The sequence below is a fragment of the Pelophylax lessonae genome (genome assembly GCF_965119305.1).
Source record: "Pelophylax lessonae genome assembly, chromosome: 4".
In the NCBI taxonomy this organism is placed as follows: Eukaryota; Metazoa; Chordata; class Amphibia; order Anura; family Ranidae; genus Pelophylax; species Pelophylax lessonae.
Window position 1 is genome coordinate 59,897,033 of NC_138771.1, and position 21,601 is coordinate 59,918,633.

The 21,601-nt window shown below is 42.2% G+C and overlaps 1 protein-coding gene across 2 annotated transcripts in view; it reads right to left on the reverse strand.

Annotated features, from left to right (window-relative positions):
* The window catches only part of MAN2A2 (mannosidase alpha class 2A member 2), a 250,977-nt gene that overhangs the window by 83,651 nt on the left and 145,725 nt on the right, over positions 1–21,601 (reverse strand). For both annotated transcript variants that reach the window (XM_082253219.1, XM_082253220.1), the window contains exons 6-10: positions 20,310–20,437; positions 19,988–20,161; positions 14,344–14,530; positions 10,810–10,987; positions 3,121–3,323 (exon numbers count right to left, since the gene is read on the reverse strand). In XM_082253219.1, coding sequence (XP_082109345.1) covers positions 3,121–3,323; positions 10,810–10,987; positions 14,344–14,530; positions 19,988–20,161; positions 20,310–20,437 — 870 coding nt within the window. The remainder of the gene's footprint in view (positions 1–3,120; positions 3,324–10,809; positions 10,988–14,343; positions 14,531–19,987; positions 20,162–20,309; positions 20,438–21,601) is intronic.

Genomic DNA, 21,601 nt, shown 5'->3' on the forward strand with positions numbered 1-21,601 from the left:
ATAAGATAGGGCATAGTTGAACGATGTTTCTCCAGTGGGAAAAAAGATCTGGCAACAGTCTGTACATGTGGATAAAATGCTAAGCTAGCATCAAAAACCATTCCCAGATTTGTCTATTTAGATTGAACCTCAAATACAGTACCATCAACAGAGTTACAGGACTGGCTTTACAAAGTAGATGGGGAGTGCCAATAAGCATTACTTCAGGCTTGTCACTGTTTAGCTGAAGGAAAATTTAAAGCGGAGTTCCGGCCTCAAAATCGATAAAATCGATTTTGGGCCATCCACTTGCTGAGGGCAACCTGAAAAAGAAATGGATACTGGTGATTTTTTTTTTGGGTCACTTACATTATTATAGAAGAAAATATACTCACCTTCCTTCCACTTCCTCCCTCTGCGGCCCGCGCCGTCACTTCTGGTTTGCGATGATTCCTGGGAGCTGAAAGTCATCGCTCCCAGAAATCAATGCGCCTGCACCGGCCCCGCTCGTCACTTCCGGTACAGGCACGGCATTCACTGCTAAACAGCTTCTGAGCATGCCCAGAAGCTGTATAGGGATGCCGTGCCTACACCGGAAGTGACGAGCGGGCCAGTGCAATGCATTGTGGGACTCCGACGTAATGGAAGAGGACATGAAGAGGGATGCTGCAGCTTCAGCTGCCCACACTTGAGATGGCAGCGCTGGAGAAGAAATTTTCAAGGTAAGTATTTCTTCTTAGAGGTAAGTGCGACCCGGGACAGTTCAGAGGCTATCCATTACGGAATGTACTAGCCCTGACTGTCCCGGGGATATTTTTAGCTCAAACTGACCCCCGAGGCCGGAACTCCGCTTTAAGTCATCTAAGTTTATAAGTCATGGGCACCATTGCATAGGAGAGAAAAGGCCAAATTAGAATCGGTTTCATATGGATGTGTATCTGAAGTGATACTTGAGGCTGAGGCCAAGTGATCTTAAAAACTGACCAAGTGGAAAAGTAAATGCTAAAAAGATAGATGCCTGATGCACACCTTTCTTAACTGGACCAATTTTACATTGGAATCCACAAAGAGAGACTAAGGCCCCTTTCACACAGGCGGACCGTTCAGATCCGCCTGTCCGTTTTTTTGGTGATCTAAACGGATACCCCATGCATCTCTATGGGGCATCGGATGTCAGCGGAGACATGTCCGCTGACATCCGACCCGGTCCATCAAATCTGGATGGAAAACCTATTTTCCATCTGTCCAGCGGATCGGATGAGAACGGACAGACGGTCCGTTCCCATCCGATTTCCCCATAGAGAATAGTGGGGACCTGACTGCTCTGTCTCTGCACACAGTGCGGAGACAGAGCTGCCAGTGGCCTGCTCAGCGGGGGATCGGCGGATCGACCCCCCGCTGAGAAAAACGAAGTCAGCCGACGGACTCCCATGTGTGAAAGGGGCCTAAGAGATAGTGATCAGTAAGGAAATACTTGAACCATTTCAGAGCAATTTCAGAAACTCCAAATATGGTTTCAAGGTCAGATCATGGTCTATAGCAGGGGTCTCCAAACTTTCTTAACAAAGGGCCAGTTTACTGTCCTTCAGGCTTTAGGGGGACCATACTATGGCTGGTAGGAGTAGAAAATTCCCTGCCGTCAAGGGAGTAGGCAATACCCCATAATTGGTTTTAATGGGAGGAATAGCATTGGTATCAGTTGAAGGAATAGTGCGCCATCATTGATATCAGTTGAAGGAATAGTGCGCCATCATTGATATCAGTTTAAGGAATAGTGCGCCATCGTTGGTATCAGTTGAAGGAATAGTGCGCCATCGTTGGTATGAGTTGAATGAATAGTGCACCATCATTGATATCAGTTCAAGGAATAGTGCGCCATCGTTGGTATGAGTTGAATGAATAGTGCGCCATCGTTGGTATCAGTTGAAGGAATAGTGCGCCATCGTTGGTATGAGTTGAAGGAGGAGTGCTCCATTGTTAGTATCAGTTGCAGGAATAGAGACCCAAGGGCCAGATAAAGACAAGCAAAGGACCACATCCGAGTCCCCAGGCCACAGTTTAAAGACCACTTGTCTATAGTGTAACTCGGAAGAAATTGGAAGGATAAGAATAGCTTATAGAGATGCATGGGGCATCCGTTCAGATCCGCCAAAAGAAACTATCAAATGGTTATTAACGACTTACAAAGGAAGGCAGTTTCCGTGCTGGGCAGTTGAAAACCAGTTTGAAGGGGTTCAAACTTTTTTTTTTTTTTTTTCCAGTCAGGTGGGTATTATATAATATTTTCCCACTGTGGCTGACATCTTTATATCTCCACGATTTATTATATTGTATAGACTTATTTCATTTATTGATTGGTCATTTGCGCTGCACTGAATTTCTGTTTTACATGCTATCAAGGGGTTGTGTTTTGTCCTTGTAGTGTTCAGCTTGCATTTCTATTTATAACATTGTTTTATGATGCTTATTATTTTGTTCATCTGCGCTGAATATTTTTTCTATTGATATTAAGGTAACAGATATGACAACACTTTCTAGATTCTTAGCAAAATAGAGTAAGTTCAATATGGGAAAATGGTTTTGAAGTTGTCCAGAAGCATGTTAGTTTTTTTATTTTTTTGGTACAAGGGTGATAGAGCGGTTTAGATAATCATTGGTGCAAGACCAGTGGTCAAAAAATCATTTAAATATATCGAAAGTATCAGGGCAGAGAGAACTAAAGCAAGACTCAAACACATTGGTGGGAGTGGGATCAAGCATGCTGGTAGAAGATTTTAATGAGAGATGCAGTCAAGAAAAGAGAAGAGAGAAAGCAGAACCAGTAAAGTCAAGTAAACCAAGAAAAGATGTGTTGTGGAAAAAATGTGAAGCTGGATGTTGTCAATCTTGCAAGTGAATAAAAAGTGTGTTACAGAGCTGTGTTGAGGCTGGTAATGAGGAGGGAGAGTGACAATTTATCTACTGATAGGGTAAAACACGCTGTCCAGGGTTGCAAGGATTTTTTTTTTTAATGCATAAGAAAATTAATCTCTAGCCAATGTATTTTATGAAATAAAACAAGATAAACACTAGGAAGACTATACATCTTTTGGGAAGAGCTCACACACATGATAATTCCCAACTTTATTTTGTCCCACAAACCTTAGATGCGATTCCAGCACTCTGTCCATGCTCTTGTAAAAAGGCCTTGAGGTGAAGTATCCAGTCCAGTAATGATCTTCTCGGTCAGCATAAGAGAAGAAATCTCCACTGAGTATTGGAAAGTCAGGAGGTCTCATTCCGGGTGTGACTCCCATTTTCTTGTACAGAGTGTCAAAGTAGTCTGATAAAGTTCCAAACTGTGCCTGTAGAAGGAGCCCCAATCAAAAAATGAGATCCGATGTATGCAAGCATATTATTGAAAAGATTATGGGGATGACTAAAGCTGGCCATACATTTTTAGCTTTTGCGGGCTGAACAAAACCTAACTTCTTCCATCCACGCCACACAGCCTGAATGGACAAATCCCCCTGCTTGGCTACTGTATTCTGACAGCCACTGCCAGCGGCTTTCAGAACACCTGACAAAGGCCTGCTGCATCTGACTGGATGTAGCCACTGTTCCGATAACAAATTTTACCTCCAGCTTCTTACATTTTTTAACTGAAGACTGTCGGGCTGGAGGGGGTCAACAGGCCACCCAGTAATCCATTTCATCAGGAACCAACTGAATTTTAAACAGTGTATGAGCCAGCTTTAGTACCTCTTTTTTTCACCCATATACATAAACAAGGAAAAATTATTTCGAACTTGTTGCTTTGTGTAATATACACTTTTTCCTGCAATTTTTAAAGTGGTTGTAAACCCCCCTGTAATGTTTGTACCTATGGGTAAGCCTATAATAAGGCTTACCTATAGGTACTGTAAGTATTTCCTAAACTTGCACCATTTAGGAGAAATTTACATTGCGTACAGCCAATGACATCATCGGCGCATGCGTTCTGAAGGAATGGCCACCCCCTGCCATTTCTTCAGAGCCCTGCACCGTGGCCGGCGGCTCCCACGCAGGAGTGATGTCACATGGCTCCAGCCAGTAGCACAGCCAGAGTACACAGACCCGGAAGGAAGACGGGCAAAGATGGATGCGGCCACCAGCAAGTAAGTGTCACATAATGTGCTAGTATGCATTGCTTACAAGCACATTATGCATATACTTTGCAGGTAAACAAAGAGACATTTTTTTTCAGACTTTAATTCCTCTTTAAATTGATTAAATCTACATATTAAAAAAGAAAATAACACTTTTCTTTGGGGTTATGGGATAGAACATTCCAGTGTTGTCTCCGCTATGTCAATGCGAAACTGTATGACTGTAATGTGTTAATACAGACTAAAGGGTTGAACAAGCAATGCTGAAATAATAAAGTGAAAAACAGTGCATAATTTATCAGCCCTGTTGGCTCGGTTTCTTTGCTCTTCTACCATAGTACAGACTACACTGAATACAAGTGACTAATTACTTCCAGACCTAAATAAAGCTTCCCTAAACAAAATATAAATATCAATATTCTATAAATAGAAGTAGTCAGATTATACAGTCAATAAATGTTTAGCTTTTACTGGTTTCCTTTTGCTTTTAGCTCATTTTACAGCTTGGGTAAAATAGCAAAGCTGCTGCTTTACTTAAAAGTCAAACATCCGGGTATAAAGTTGAAATACAGTGCCTTAAAAAAGTATCCATACCCCTTGAAATTTTCCATAACCCACATACAACCTAAAACGTAAATGTATTTTATTGGGATTTTATGTGATAGACCAATCAATACAAAGTGGCACGGAATTGTGAAGTGAAAGGAAAATTATAAATGGTTTTCAAATTTTTTACTAATAACGAACTGAAAAGTGTGGCGTGCATTTGTACTCCGCCCCCTTTACTCTGATACCCCTAACTAAAATCTACTAAATTGCCTTCAAAAGTCACTTAATTAGTAAATAGAGTCCACCTGTGTATACTTTAATCTCAGTATAAATACAGCTGTTCTGTGAAGCCCTCAGAGGTTTGTTAAAGAACCTTAGTGAAAAAACCGCATCACAAAGGCCATGGAACACACAAGACAGGTCAGGGATAAAAGGTGTAGGATAGTTTAACCCCTTCATGCCTAAAGCTGGATACACACTATCCAACTTTTGTTGGTAGATTTCCTTCAGATTTACCTTTTCTATGTAGTACAAGGGCCTGCCAGATTGCATACAAATTGAAAGTGTTTAGGTTTGACCTCATATTATATGGTTTTGGTAAGTCTAAAGGAAAAAGTCTTCAGAAAATCTTATAGTGTGTATGGCCCATAAGTCTTTTTCTGACAAGTGTCGCTTACAAGTTAAAATCAGCATTTTTTTGCTAGAAAATTATTTCGAACTCCCAAACATTATATATTTTAGCAGAAACCCTAGAGAATAAAGTGGCGATCATTGCAATATTTAATGTCACACAGTATTTGTGCATCAGTCTTTCACATGGAATTTTTTTTGGAAGAAATACACTTTCATGAATTAAAAAAAAAAAAAAAAAAACAGTAAAGTTAGCCCAATTTTTTTGTATAATGTGAAAGATGTTACACCGCGTAAATAGATACCTCACATGTCATGCATTAAAATTGCTCGTGGAATGGTTACCAACTACGGTACTTAAAAATATCCATAGGCGACACTTTAAAAAAATTTAATGGTTACCGGTTTAGAGTTACAGAGGTTGTCTTGTGTTAGAATTATTGTTCTTGCTCTAATGATTGTGGCAATACCTCATGTGTGGTTTGAACACCGTTTACATATGCGGCTGCGACTTAGATATGCGTTCGCTTCTGCGGGCGAGAATGAAGGGACAGGGCACTTTAAATTTTTGATTTTTACACTGTTTTTTTGATCACTTTTATTGCTGTCACAATAGAATGTAAACATCTCTTGTGACAGTAATAGGCAGTGACATGTACTCTTTATCGAGGGATCTGGGGACTAAAAGACCCCAAATCCCTCCTTTGCACTTAAAAGCATTCAAAACGCCAAGTTTGGCTGTTTTGAATACTGTCATTTTTTAAAAATTTGGCACCTTTAAGGCTCCACTAATTGGAAGTGATGCCTTGACATCACTTCCGGGTTACTAGATCCGAGACTCGATCAAACTTGATTCTGGCTTTGTTCGGGTCTTCAGCCAGCCAGCGGACATGCCGGCTGATGGGGGGGGGGGGGGGCATATACCTCCCGCTGCTGGTCATAACAGGAGAGAGGCTGATTAGCCACATCGGTTGTTAATACAAGAAAGCTGACCATCAGCTTTAAAAAACGGTACCGGGGTGACGCAGACATCATTCCAGTACAACCCCTTGAAACCGAGACTGCATATTTGCGTTATGTCGGTGGGAAAGGGTTAACAGGGTTAGGTTATAAAAAAATATCCAAGCTTTGAACATCTCACGGAGCACTGTTCAATCCATCATCTGAAATAGGAGAGTATGGCACAACTGCAAACCAATCAAGACATGGTCGCCCACCTAAACTGACAGGCCGGGCAAGGAGAGCATTAATCAGAGAAGTAGCCAAGAGGCCCATGGCAACTCTGGAGGAGCTGCAAGAGATCCACAGCTCAGGTGGGAAAATCTGTCCACCAGACAACTATTCGTCATGCACTCCACAAATCTGGCCTTTGTGGAAGAGTGGCAAGGAGAAAGCCATTGCTAAAAGAAAGCCATAAGAAGTCCTGTTTACAGTTTTTGAGAAGCCATGTGGAGGACACAGCAAACATGTGGAAGAAGGTGCTCTGGTCAGATGAGACCAAAGTTGAATTTTTTGGCCTATAAGCAAAACGCTACGTGTGGCGGAAAACTAACAATGCACATCACCCTGAATACACCATCCCCACTGTGAAACTTGGTGGTGGCAGCATCATGTTGTGGGGATGCTTTTCTTCAGCAAGGACAGGGAAGCTGGTTAGCGTTGATGGGAAGATGGATGGAGCCAAATACAGGGCAATCTTAGAAGAAAACCTGTTCGAGTCTGCAAAAGACTTGAGGCTGTGGCGGAGGTTCACCTTCCAGCAGGACAACGACCCTAAACATACAGCCAGAGCTACAATGGAACAGTTTAGATCAAACATATTCATGTGTTAGAATGGCCCAATCAAAGTACAGACCTAAATCCAATTGAGAATATGTGGCAAGACTTGAAAATTGCTGGTCACAGACGCTCTCCATCCAATCTGACAGAGCTTGAGCTATTTTGCAAATAAGAATGGGCAAAAATGTCACTCTGTAGATGTGCAAAGCTGGTAGAGACATCCCCAAAAAGACTTGCAGCTCTAATTGCAGTGAAAGGTGGTTCTAAAAAGTTTTGACTCGGGGGGCTGAATACAAATGCACGCCACACTTTTCAGATAATTTGTAAAAAATTTTGAAAACCAATTATTTTCCTTCCACTTCACAATTATGTGCCACTTTGTGTTGGTGTATCACATAAAATCCCAATAAAATACATTTACATTTCAGTTGTAACATCACAAAAGGGGTATGAATACTTTTTCAAGGCACTGTAGATTTATATGAACTGTATTACCCACCAAAGAATTTATCTTTGGTCAGTCCAGTGATTCACAGTCCACTGCCACATTATACAGTCGAGCAGGTGACAAAACCCAATTTGGTAGGTTCAATGAGTGGATCCTGCAGATGCTCAGTGAGCAGTCCGCCTGTACCTCTGATATGGGCAGGTATAGTTGCTTAATGGCAGGAAGAGTCAATGGACTATGAGTGCGCTCACCACCGCCCCTAGCAGTTAATTGAGAACTACAAGCCGACGGTACTTGTAGTCTAAGGCCTCTTTCACACAGTCCGCCTCCGTAGGCGGATCCGTGTTGCTCAGCGGGGATCGATCCGCGATCCCCGCTGAGCCAGCGGATGACAGCTCCGTCTCCGCTTGCAGAGCGGAGAGGGAGGCGTCTCAGCCCCCGCTGCCCTCTATGGGGGATCGGATGAGAGCGGACCGCCTGTCCGCTCTCATCCGATCCGATCCGATCACTGAACGGATGGAAAAATAGGGTTTCCATCCGTCCAGATTTCACGGACAGGATCGGACACGGATGCCAACGGGTGTCAGCGGAGGTGTCTCCGCTGACATCCGCTGCCCCATAGAGCTGCATGGAGGATCCGATCAGATCCGCCTAAAAAACTGACAGGCGGATCTGATCGGATCTCGCCCGTGTGAAAGGGCCCTAATACATTCGCAGGAAACTGAATGATTTGGCAGAGTCAAGTTCTGCACGGCCATGTTGTTTTCAAATTGTGACAGTGGGTGTGGGAAGAATAACCCCCACTCGCTGTCACAGAGCAGAGAGTGCTGGCAGGGGGAGGTGGGTCACTTGGAGCATTTTACATGTTACACCTCAAATAGGTGTGTAACATATAATACGCTACTAAAGATGAACTTAGGTTCCATTCACACTAATGCTTTTTTTTCCTGTTTATTTGCAGAAACGCAGGAAATGTTTTTTAACATGGGTTCCTATGGAACATGTTCACATAATCCCATTTTTGTGCCTCTGCGTTTTTGAAGGGGTTCAGGGCCTTTTTTTCCCACAGCATGCTGCATTTTGCATGTAATAGACTTCAATGGACCTGCATCCAAAACGCAAGTGCTGCATTTTTCTCCTTCATTAAAAAAAGGGTCTTCTTCCTTTGCCACCGACCCACTGGAAAAAAAAAAAAAAAAAACCTACCCTCCTACAACTGGGTCCCGCCAATCTGTCAGCTCCGATGTCGCACATTTCTTATAGAACTATAGGGCATTGCCATCGGATGGGGTCATCTGGAGATCCCGCTCCCTTGTGACATCCTGAACCCATCATACCCCGGGCAGTGATGTCACAAGGGGGCGGAGTCTCTGGATGATCTTATTCACCCCATAGTTATATAGGAAATGTCAGACATCAAAACCGACAGATCGTCCGGGCCCAGCGTCGGAGGTGGATCGCTTTTTTTTTTTTTCAGCGGGTCGGTGGCAGAGGAAGAACAGTGGACGAAGAAGATAACAATTGGAGACCAGGGAAAGAAGAAGACGACCGGAGAAAGAAGAAGACGACCAGAGAAAGAAGAAGACGACCAGAGAAAGAAGACGACGACCAGAGAAAGAAGACGACGACCAGAGAAAGAAGACGACGACCAGAGAAAGAAGACGACGACCAGAGAAAGAAGACGACGACCAGAGAAAGAAGACGACGACCAGAGAAAGAAGAAGACGACCAGAGAAAGAAGAAGACGACAGGAGAAAGAAGAAGACGACAGGAGAAAGAAGAAGACGACAGGAGAAAGAAGAAGACGACAGGAGAAAGAAGAAGATGACCGAAAATAGAGGAAGACAACCGGAGAAAGAAGACATTTTTAATAAAGGACTTGTCAAAAACTGTCTCTGAATGGGTAGCCCTATACTCATTCACATGGGGGGGGGGGTAGAGATCTGAGGGCCCCCTTGTGAAAGGGGGCTTCTGGACTGATAAACCCCCTGCCCGCAGACCCCATCAAGCACTGGCCAGGGCTGTGGGGAAGACGCCTTTGTCCACATCCACATGGGGGCAAGGTGCTTTGGGGCCTGAAGGGCCTGGGGGGGACCCCACACTGTTTTTTTTTTTTTTTTCAGGATTTGTTTTTGGCAAGAATTCCTTTTTTTTTTTTTTTACATTTAGCTGTCAGTGGGGAACCCCGCTGACAGCTGATGACTCATTAGTTGTTATGGATGCGGTGACCGGCCTCCCGGCCCTCTTCTTAGCACCCGGCTATATACAGTGAATACAAGAGGAAAAAAGAAAAACACACACAAAAGCAAAAGGTTAAAAAGAGTGGAAAGAACTGCAAAAATGCTCGAAAGCAGCATGCACAGATGTGAATCGAGCCTTAGCCGTGAAGGGCCCTTTCACACTGATGCGGTTTTGATGCATTCACACCGACCTTCAATGGATAGTGCCTTTTTGGTGCACTTTTAAAAAACTGTAACAAATACACAACATGCAGGACTTTTCAAAGTGCAGTGCGAACAGTTACATAGGATTTGATGGTGAATAGTTTTTCATGCGTGGCAAAAGTGCAGCAGTGTGAACAGGACCTAATGGATTGCTCCACTCACACAAATAAGGTGAATAGAGGATTTCCCTCACCAGCAAATTGCATTCTAACAAAGGCAAGCACCGCTGTCAGAATACACCGATCAGTGGCTGCAGCTGATTGGATGCAGATGCTGATCATTGGAAAAATGTGTTACATGTCCCTGCATAGAAGTTGATTAAGTAATCAACTTCTGTTCAGAGGAGAGCCACACACTGGACCACCGAATGTCGAATAATGTATGGTTAGATTAAGCCAATATAATGCTATCTTGCAGACCTTGTACAAGGAGATAATGCAGCAACATTTTACTCCACCAATACTGCCAAAAAAACAATTGTATTTGTGTTTTTTTTTTTTTGCTATGCAGCATTAGAGACATTTCCTATCTCTAAAAAGATGTGCCGCATGTCTGGCTGAATAACATCAGCCAATGTGTATGTAAAAGTGTTGCGACACTCACCTGCCCACCTCGTCTATTCACAGAACTCCTATAGTACTCTTTACCAGAAACCAAAGCATTTTGTGCTTAGGTTAAATCCCTGATACTGCATAGCAAAAAAAAACCTAATTAAATTTCAGCTTTAATGTTTGCTTTACATTTTTGTTTATAGGTAATTACTGTTGATTCAGTCAGTGGTAAAGTTTACTAGCATCTTGCATGATTTACATTAGCTGATAATCGTCAAAATATGTGTAAGTAACCGTCTTACTTTAACATGGAGTTCCGGATGGGAGTTCATGTAATCAAAAAGCTTTTGGTAGTTTAGAAACTGAGCATCCCACTCTTGGATTTTATCATACCGGAAGTCATCTCCTAAGGGGACAAGGACCACCTTGCTGCGATACAGCTTGGACTTTTTCCTGTACTGATCCAATAAGAGATTTGCTCTGGGATAAAAAAAATAAGTATAGTAAGAAACACTAACAGGCAATGATAACCCTTCATTCACTGCTGCTACGAGAAGTTTGCAGTATAACATTTTAAAGCTTGTAAGAGGTAAGAAAAAAAAAAAGCAACACATATAATTTGTTTATTAAATCCGCTCTAAAGCTGGCTTAAGACAGGTAAACTAATACAGTAAAACCTTGGATTGCGAGTATCATTGGTTCCAGAAACAGGCTTGTAATCCAAAGCACTCGTATATTAAAGCAAATTTCCTCATAAGAAATAATGGACACTCAGATAATTTGTTCCACAACCATTCATTCATAAGTCGTCCCTTTTATATGGACTATAAACAAATTATAGCAATGTTTTGTAACCATAAAATGTCCATCCACAAATGGCTGCCTCCACGAGGGGATTCAAAGCAAAATCCAGCATGAGCTACAGAGTATAAAAGAGAAGAGAGGCACCTCTAAGTGTAGCAATATGGTTACATTTAATGAAGGTTCAACATTTAGCAGCTCACATGGCTGAGGTTTAAAAGAGGCACATCTAATATGCAGGCATTTGGGGTAAAGCTGTCCACATAGACCGTCCTCCGCACCGCCAGCTCTCACCACTGTCAGTCTGCAATCGTGACCGGGAAGACTACCCTGCAGTAGAGCAATCTGAAAGCGAGGCTTGAAGCACTCCTGGAGCTCAAGTGTGGAAGGGATGCGGAGGATGGTCTATGTCAGTGGTCCTCAACTCCGGTCCTCGGGGCCCACTAACAGGCCAGGTTTGCAAGACAACTAAATTACATCACCGGTGATCTCATTTGCTGCTCAGTGATTACAGTATTCTAGTCTTAAAATCTGGCCTGTTAGTGGGCCCCGAGGACTGGAGTTGAGGACCACTGGTCTATGTGGACAGCTTTACCCTGGATGCTTGCATACTTAGGTGTGCCTGTTTTAATCATCAACTATGTGAATTGCTAAATGTCGTACCTTCATTAAATGTTACCATATTGCTACACTTAGAGGCACCTCTCTTCTCTTTTATACTCAGTTGTGACATGATGCTACTTGTATATCAAGACATCGCTTCTTTATTAAGTAAAAATTTATAAAAAAATGTTTGCTTGTCTTGCAAAACACTCTTAAACTAATCCAAGGTTTTACTGTATATTCTTCCAACCACACAAACGAGGTGAATCAAGGAATTCCCCAGTCGGGACATAGTATCCCGACAGCGGGACTCTCCACCGTCAGAGAATTCACTAATCAGTGGCTGCAGTGGATGATGAACAAATGTTTTCCAGGTCAGCAAGTCAATCTAATGAGCGACTTCTCTTGAAGCAAGAGGGCCACACACTGAAGGAAATTCAACCTGTTCCTGCTGAGCTGGCCAAATTTCAATTACAGTCTATGGCCAGCTTAAAGCCTGGTACATCATAATAGGTTTTTTTCATTCACACCAGAAGGGTGAAGGAATAAGAACTGACAGTTCCGGTCTGAGCCGCTGTACTAACAGTCCGACATGAGCACAGCGATCTCTCCCCCGCTGAGCTCTTGCGTTCTGACAGGGGAGACGGCCCCCGTGCCAGAACACTCCGGTTAGCGCTCTCAGCCAATGGCGGTTTTTAATAAACGGCCGATGTCTCCCAACATTCGGCCCGTGTGTACTAGGCATTAGAGTTGAAAGTTGTTAGATGAACAAAATTCTTACTGCCCAAACTGCTTATCTATATTTTCTAGTTAAGAGACCGAACTGACCACTCCTCCAGTATTTTATTAGCAGAAAGACAATTTTACAATTCATTTCAATTCAGGAAGACTTCCAACAAACACTCTGTCTAGCAGAGCACACTGGAATCAAACAAATCTTATCAAAGGAGATGGAGATGCTGAGCAAATTACATTATTTGTAATACAGTATTTAGTAATCTATTTCCATAGACAGTTCGCAACTAATCAGAAATCCTCTTTCCAGAAAAATGGCTCTGATTGCCATGAGAAATTGTACATGGCTATTGTATAATAAAGCAGAATTCATTCCACTTTGGATAGGACAGGGTTAATGCTGTCTGCCAATTTCCTGTCACAGTGATGTCACAGGCGATCAATAGTGGTAATTAGAGACAGGAGATCAATTAGGACACATGCAGCAACACAAACATGTTTGCAATAGAGTAGAAAAGGATTAGAATCATTACTGGGTTTTATTGCCAATTGCGATGCCATTTGGGAAATACCTGCTCACTTCCTATCACAGTAACAAGGACAGGAACTGATGGGAGATCTTCCCAAGGGATACCAAGCTAGCAATTGCATAGGCTCTAATCCTCCAAACATGATTTTTTTAAAAGCACATATATTTTGATAAGAGTTAAGCTGGCCATACATTATACAATTTTCTTGTTCAATTTACTTTCAACTATCTAGTGCAAGGGCTGGCCTGATTGCCTGCATATTTAAAGTGTTTGGGTTTGACCTCATATTATATATTTTTTTCTAAATTTAAAGGAAAACTGTAAGAAAATTGTATAATGTATGGCCAGCTTTACACTTTCAAAAAGAAAAACTACTCACCCCCCCCTCCTCATGCTTTACCCCTTTCTTACCTGTTGGGTTTGCTTAAAAATGCATACTCACCTGCACAGTGAGGTCAGCGTTGTTCTGCAGCAATCCATAGTTCAGGTGCTGCCATTTTGCTCCTCCTAACTGATGGGAGCTGGCTGCCTCCTAGTTCAGGTAGTGAACCCTCGATTACATCCACCTGGCCCACCCTCCTGCTGCTCTGTGTACCTGGTCCTGTGGCTTCTTGGAAGAGGTGTAATAGTATCCCCAGGAGGCTACATGACCAGGGACATAATATTTTCTCCTAGGCAAAAATAGCGGTGGGGGAACGGGGCCCAAGGAAAAGGGAAAAAAAAATAACATTGGAAAAATGTAAAAATGTTCACGATTGCCGTGGGGTGGGAGTTGTTGGAGCTTGGAAGGCAACAAACTCTCTTTTGTAAGTGAAGTCCCGCTTTAGTGCCGGTTCACACTGAAGCGGCACGACTTCGGGGGCGACCTGTGAAGTCGCGTGCACCACGACTTCGGCACGACTTGCATGGACTTCATAAAATGAATGTCTATGCAAGTCGCTCCAGGTCGCCCCCAAGAAGTACAGGACCCTTTTTCTAAGTCGGAGAGACTTGTGTCGCTCCTATTAGAATGGTTCCTGGAGCAGTCAATGGACCGCGATGGTGCGTGACTTGTCAGGCTGACCAAGTCGCCTGACAAGTCGTACTTGTGTGAATGGAGACTAAAATAAAGGGCAGTGTGTAGCTTTAAAGTACAGGCAAACTACAGTTTCCATATCTTTCACCTACCGTTCAGCCACATTGGACTCTGTGATTGCTTTTGGGGGTGATTTCCATGGACAATTGATTCTACCTCCAGGCAAGCGCCTGAAATCAAACTGGCAGCAGATCTTGGGATCAGGGCCACATGTGTGAGGGACATCATAGCTATAAAATGGCATCATGTGGCAAAAGATGTCAGTGCCGGAATCTGGATCTGAAAAGGATACCATAAAGGAAACAATTTAGTTTTTTTTTTTAACAACCAAATACATGTGAGATCTTTATGTCACCCCATCCAATAGCAGCGTAGAATATTTAACAATATAATTATAACCCTTAAACTATAAGGCCCCCGTAGATTGTCTTAAAGGACGTCAGCCGGCATGATTCTTTGTGTCTGCTGAGCACCGCCTTGACTCTGGGCCTCGAAGAGAAGATTGAGCTAAACAGCTCAATACATGCAAGTGTTCAGTGAAGCATTTGCTAAGCTATGCGCTGCCTTTCACTATAGAAAAAGAAATTGTGCCTGCAGTGTTTGTTGAAGAGGAACCTGCTGTTCTCACTTGCCCCTTGAAAGGAAGGCAGCATGAGAATTTACAAAACAGAAATTTTAAGAGTATAAATTCAACTTGTTACATTACACGAATTCATACACACAAGATATGCAGTGCTACCCACACACAACCAGATTTTATTTTAGGGTAGGTTCACAAATTGGCAATTCAATTTTGCGGTTTTGGAATAAAGGACAAGTTCACCTTTGGGAACCTGTTTTTAGGGTCGAACATGTAACATGCGCCCACTGCTGCAGCCGCACCCTGACCTGCCGCCTCGAGTGACAGCGAGCCAGGGATCTTCTCCCCGAGTTCACGGTCACACTTTAAAAAAAAAGAAAAAAATGCAGCCGTGTGGGGTTCTGTGAATGAGAGAATTACAAGTACAGACAGCCTTTGCAGCTACTGACTTCCCAATGAACTACCAGAGTGCTGTTGAGGGATCTAGGTAGTTCATGGTTTCTTCCTGCCAGTGTGTAACTGCCTGCCCGTACGAGCAGACAGCTTACACAGATAGTCTGCAGGAGTCCTGCATTGTATGCGCGACCTACTGATGGCGGGTGCAATGCTTTGAAGCTCCCTGTAAAATAAATAAATAAATGCGCATTTAATTATTTTTTTACATAGGAGAACTTATCCTTTAATACATTTGCAGACACAGACTAAAACTGGTGCACACAGAATCTGGTTCAGTTGTGCATAGTAACCAGTCAGCTTCTAACTTGAACAATATAATAGCGCACACATACACAGAAAGAAATGGTTTTCAAAGTTTGCAAGGCTATTTAAAAACACCTGCTCTTATATATTAAATATGGGGATTTAGTCACACCATATGGCCATATTGTGCTTAAGCCCACCACTACGTCAAAGTACCCCATTTTCAGTGGGTCCTACACTATTCATAGAGAAGATAATCCCACTTCTCAAAACCATAGGGCAATACTCACTCCTGTCATGGGAAAAGTTTGCAGGATGCAGACTCCTCTGCTCAAACTGCAATGAAGGGACACCACCTGGAACTACTTACAGGTGGACCATGCTGATGAGGTTTTGGTGTGGGAGAGTGGGGTGCTCCGCCCATAAGTCTGGTCAGGACTATACATGAAACAAAAATGATATTGGGGGGCACACCCTGAAAACGCACAATTCTCTGGTTGGTGCATAAAGGACCAATGTACAAATTGAACAATATAATAGCGCACACATACACAGAAAGAAATGGTTTTCAAAGTTTGCAAGGCTATTTAAAAACACCTGCTCTTATATATTAAATATGGGGATTTAGTCACACCATATGGCCATATTGTGCTTAAGCCCACCACTACGTCAAAGTACCCCATTTTCAGTGGGTCCTACACTATGGTTTTGAGAAGTGGGATTATCTTCTCTATGAATAGTGTAGGACCCACTGAAAATGGGGTACTTTGACGTAGTGGTGGGCTTAAGCACAATATGGCCATATGGTGTGACTAAATCCCCATATTTAATATATAAGAGCAGATGTTTTTAAATAGCCTTGCAAACTTTGAAAACCATTTCTTTCTGTGTATGTGTGCGCTATTATATTGTTCAATTTGTACATTGGTCTTTTAGAAGCACCAACCAGAGAATTGTGCGTTTTCAGGGTGTGCCCCCCAATATCATTTTTGTTTCATGTATAGTCCTGACCAGACTTATGGGCGGAGCACCCCACTCTCCCACACCAAAACCTCATCAGCATGGTCCACCTGTAAGTAGTTCCAGGAGGTGTCCCTTCATTGCAGTTTGAGCAGAGGAGTCTGCATCCTGCAAACTTTCCCATGACAGGAGTGAGTATTGCCCTATGGTTTTGAGAAGTGGGATTATCTTCTCTATGAATAGTGTAGGACCCACTGAAAATGGGGTACTTTGACGTAGTGGTGGGCTTAAGCACAATATGGCCATATAGTGTGACTAAATCCCCATATTTAATATATAAGAGCAGGTGTTTTTAAATAGCCTTGCAAACTTGAAAACCATTTCTTTCTGTGTATATGTGCGCTATTATATTGTTCAATTTGTACATTGGTCTTTTAGCAGCACCAACCAGAGAATTGTGCGTTTTCAGGGTGTGCCCCCCAATATCATTTTTTTTTTTTTGTTTAGCTTCTAACTTGAGCCTGTTCAATTAAAGTATAACTAAAGGCAAAACTTTACTTTTAGTTTTGAGTAGAGTGGAGAGGATTTGGAATACCTATTAGTTCTCTATCACTGTCTGTGCCCCTGTTAAGGAGATTTATCGTCTCCATTTATCCTGTTTGCCATTATCATTTAAAATGAAAGTAAAAGAAAACCCCAAATTTTGGGTTATTCCCAGAAAAGTAATCCAAGAGAAATCTTTCAATGGGGAAACTAGTTCTCATGACCTTGGGGGGGGGGGGGGGGGCAAAGGATTCCCCTAATTTGCAGGGATATCCTTTCACTTCCTGTTTTGGCTATGGGACAGGAAGTGAAGGTAAAGGGACACAGATGGTAAAAAAAAACCCCAAAAAAAAAACCCATGAGAGGAGTTATAACCCTTGCTTACTCTATCCAAAATGAAGAAAAAAATGTTTTTGCCTATAGATCTACTGTAGGCTTGGACAATAAAATCTAGAAGCCGATTGGCTACTAAAATGCCTTGAAAAAGTAATCATACTCCTTGAAATTTTCTACATTTTGTAATGTTACAACCAAAAAGGTAAATGTATTTTAATGGGATTGTATGCATTACAGGGGCGTAACTACAGGGGTTGCAATCGCTACCGGGCCCCATGCTCCAGGGGGCCCGGTAGCAAACCAGTGGGTGAACTTCTAGGATCTCAAAGGTCACACTTGCGACCGGGCCCTGGCATTTCACCACTGTGGGGAGGCCCCAAGATTGCAGGAAGGGGGCCCACTGCAGAACTTGTGAAAGGATCCTGATGCGGGACCATAATAAAAGGCCATGCAATGAGATTAAAGAGCCCCAGGATTAGTGGGAAGAGCCCCGGGCTTGAAGGGAAGGGCCCCGGCCAGGGGTCTGGGGGGGCCCTTCATGGTTTCTTGCATCGGGGCCCTGAAGGTTCTAGTTACGCCTCTGATGCATTAGACCAACACAAAGTGGCACATAATTGTGAAGTGGAAGGAAAATGATAGATGGTTTTCACATTTTTTTTGCCCTAAAAAGTCACCTAATTATTAAATAAAGTCCACCTGTGTGTAATTTATTCTCAGTATAAATACAGCTGTTCTATAAAGCCCTTAGAGGTTTGTTAAAGAACCTTAGTGAACAATTAGCATCATGAAGGCCAAGGAACACACCAGACAGGTCAGGGATAAAGTTGTGGAGAAGTTTAAAAAAGGGTTGGGTTATAAAAAAATATCCCAAGCTTTGAACATCTCATGGAGCACTGTTCAATCCATCATCAGAAAATGGAAAGAGAAGTCGTCCTGTTTGCGAGAAGCCACGTGGGGGATGCAGCAAACATGTGGAAGAAGATGCGCTGTTCAGATGAGACTAACATTGAACTTTTTTGCTTAAAAGCAAAACCCTTTGTGGGGGGGGGGGGGGGAACTAAAACTGCATGTCACTCTAAACACACCATCCTCACCGTGAAACATGGTGGTGGCAGCATCATGTTGTGGGGATTCAATTCTTCAGCAGGGACAAGGAAGCTGGTCTGAGTTAATGGAAAGATGGATGGAGCCAAATACAGGGCAATCTTCGAAGAAAACCTTTTAAAGTCTGCAAAACACTTGAGACCGGGGCAGAAGTTCACCTTCCAGCAGGAAAACTGCTCTAAACATACAGCCAGACTTACAATGGAATGGTTTAGTTAAAAGCATATTCATGTGTTAGAATGGCCCAGTCAAAATCCAGACCTAAATCAATTGAGAATCTTTGGCAAGACTTGAAAATTGCTGTTCACAGACGCTCTCCATCCAATCTGACATAGCTTAAGCTATTTTGCAAAGAATGGGCAAAAATTTCACTCTCTAGATGTGCAAAGCTGGTAGAAACATCCTGAAAAAGACTTGCAGCTGTAATTGCAGCGAAAGGTGGTTCTACAAAGTATTGACTCAGGGGTGCTGAATACAAATGAACACCACACTTTTCAGATATTTGTAAAAACTTTGAAAAATATATATCATATTCCTTCCACTTTACAATTATGTGCCAGTTTGTGTTGGTCGATCAAATAAAATCCAAATAAAACACAGTTACATTTTTGGTTGTAAGAAGATAAAACGTGGAAAATGTTAAGGGGTATGAATACTTTTTCCAGGCCCTGCATGCACAGCTGCACCAGATTCCGCGTGCTCCAGTTTTAGGTAATCTCCCCTATAGCACTCATTTACAATCCATGCTGTCTGACTTCTAAATTGTAAATTTAGCTTGGTTTCCACTTGAAGTATTGTTTCTTGAACTGGTCACTGAATAAGGCTATTTATCAAAACATCTAACAAACTTCTCTAATTGATCAACAAAGGGAATATTTATTTATTTGTGCTGTAATTTCTTTCATAGTCTGAGAAACTCACAGGGCTCACGGGCTACAAGTATCTGCCTCCCAGGCTCTTTACTGCGCCCATGGCTGTTAGTAGCAGCCAGTAAAGTAAAAATATACACCACATACAGATTTCTGTGCAAGATCATCCATCTCCTGATTGGGTGTGCAGGCACGAACACATGCAGACATGCATAAGTGTAAGAAAAAAGCATAGTCACTGGAGTAGATCTACACCCTGATGCACTGAAAGTATGCAACATAAGCACATAGATATTTATTAAGTGGACATTAATTATTCTGCATGTGGCCCAAAATGATTGTTTAGTTAATTAAAAAAAACTATTTTAAGATCATAAATAAAAAAGGGATGATGCCACACAAAGAAAGGCAAAGAAGGGAATACTGAGATCAGCACATTCAATGAAGCAGCTGAGCCTTTTATGTGAGCTCCCCCAATCCTCTGATTTTTACAGACAGCAACTATAAAAAAAAGGAAACTGCCATACAGGAGACTGCAGATGTAAAATTGACGGCAGACTGGCTGGAAGCAAAATTGATAACTACAGCAGAAACCTTTAAACCCACACAATCAGAAGCGCCAAAAACCTCTTGATGTTTCCATACCCCACGTCTGTCTCCACATAAACTCCAGACTTCGAGTGGCTGAAAAATGCTTCTTGATGGAGTAATGTACTCTCTGAATCAGCATGCTGGTTATATTGGAGCGTTTTAGAAGGTATGGCATGGTGGAGCTGTGCCCAAAAGGATCCACTGCCCATCCTGACTTTGGGTTAACACCTTTTAACAGACAGAAAGGATTCAATTAACAGAAAATGACTTAATAAAGCTAAAGTTATTTTGGTAAAAAGTTGTATTGTTCATTAGTAACTGCAGAAACATTGCTACCCTCCAACCCAAACCCATTCAAACAAATTGTTTTCCATACCAATGTTTTTCTTCAGCCACTGGTGGCCTTCAATCATCTGGTCTATTATGGCAAAGTAATGAGTATTGGCTTCATCAGGCATCACCCAGCCACCAGTTGTCATCTCCAGTTGGCCATTAGCAACTAACCTTTGGAGAGGAAAAACAGATCAATGAGACTAGTCATGTACCAACAAATAAACCATGAGAAAAGTATAACGTACATTATTATTAGGCTTGGAAAAGACAAGAATACTAGTCAAAGTGTAACTCCTAAAAAAAAAAAAGACAGATTAATAAAAAAAAAAAATAAACAATTGTTAGTTACATGCTCACCAACCACTTTCTGTAATCTCTTGGAAACCTCTTCAGTATGATCCCTACTCCTATGTTCCCAGCTTCTCCTACCTACCTTGAGGCTCATTCCCCAGGCTAAATTATAATTTTACAATACACAAAAAAGGAATCAGAAGACAGAGAGGTCTTCTACTGCATCAATGGGACTACAAGTCCACCATTTCACTAGGAGATGCCTTCACTGCAGTTTCTGGGAGCTATAAGAAGCTACTGAGCCATTCAGCAATCAATTATACCAGAATATCTAAATGACAATTTTGGATGGAGTGTACAAAACACTGCAAAACATTTATCCTGTGACCAAACAATTGTCTAACCAGTTCCTAAACAAATGCAGATCTTCCATGACAGCAGTGTCTGGCATGCTTTGCCTGTTGCATTGTTTCAATCAATGCATTTGGCATGTGCCACTATTTGGCTCAGCTGTTCATATTCTATATGGTTCTGCTTGATCATATTGGGGGGGGGGGGGGGCCTTGCCAACAGTACTAGCTTCTTCTCTACTCAGGGACAAAATTCATGTGGCCTCTGGAAGCATGATTCTCTATATATTCCTTCTAAGTAGCAGACAAATAACCAAGGACACCCCTGTTTGCAATATTTCCAGATCTCTATTCCTTTAGTTGCTTATCCATAGCAATATATGGCAAATTAGCTTTTATGGAGGTCATATGCAGCTTGGTCCTGAGAGGATACAGAAACTGACACAGCTACGAAGGAGGAAGATCTCTTTGACTGGGTCTCATAGAATAATAAAGAAATGGAGTGGGGATTAAATCCTGCCCAGATCCATCCAAAACTGAACAAACATATTAAGTTTGTCCTTTAAAGTGGATGTTAACCCCATTCAAGAAATCTGACCTGGGCAAATACAGGTCCCTCTCAAAAAATCAGCATATTGTGATAAAGTTCATTATTTTCTATAATGTACTGATAAACATTAGACTTTCATATATT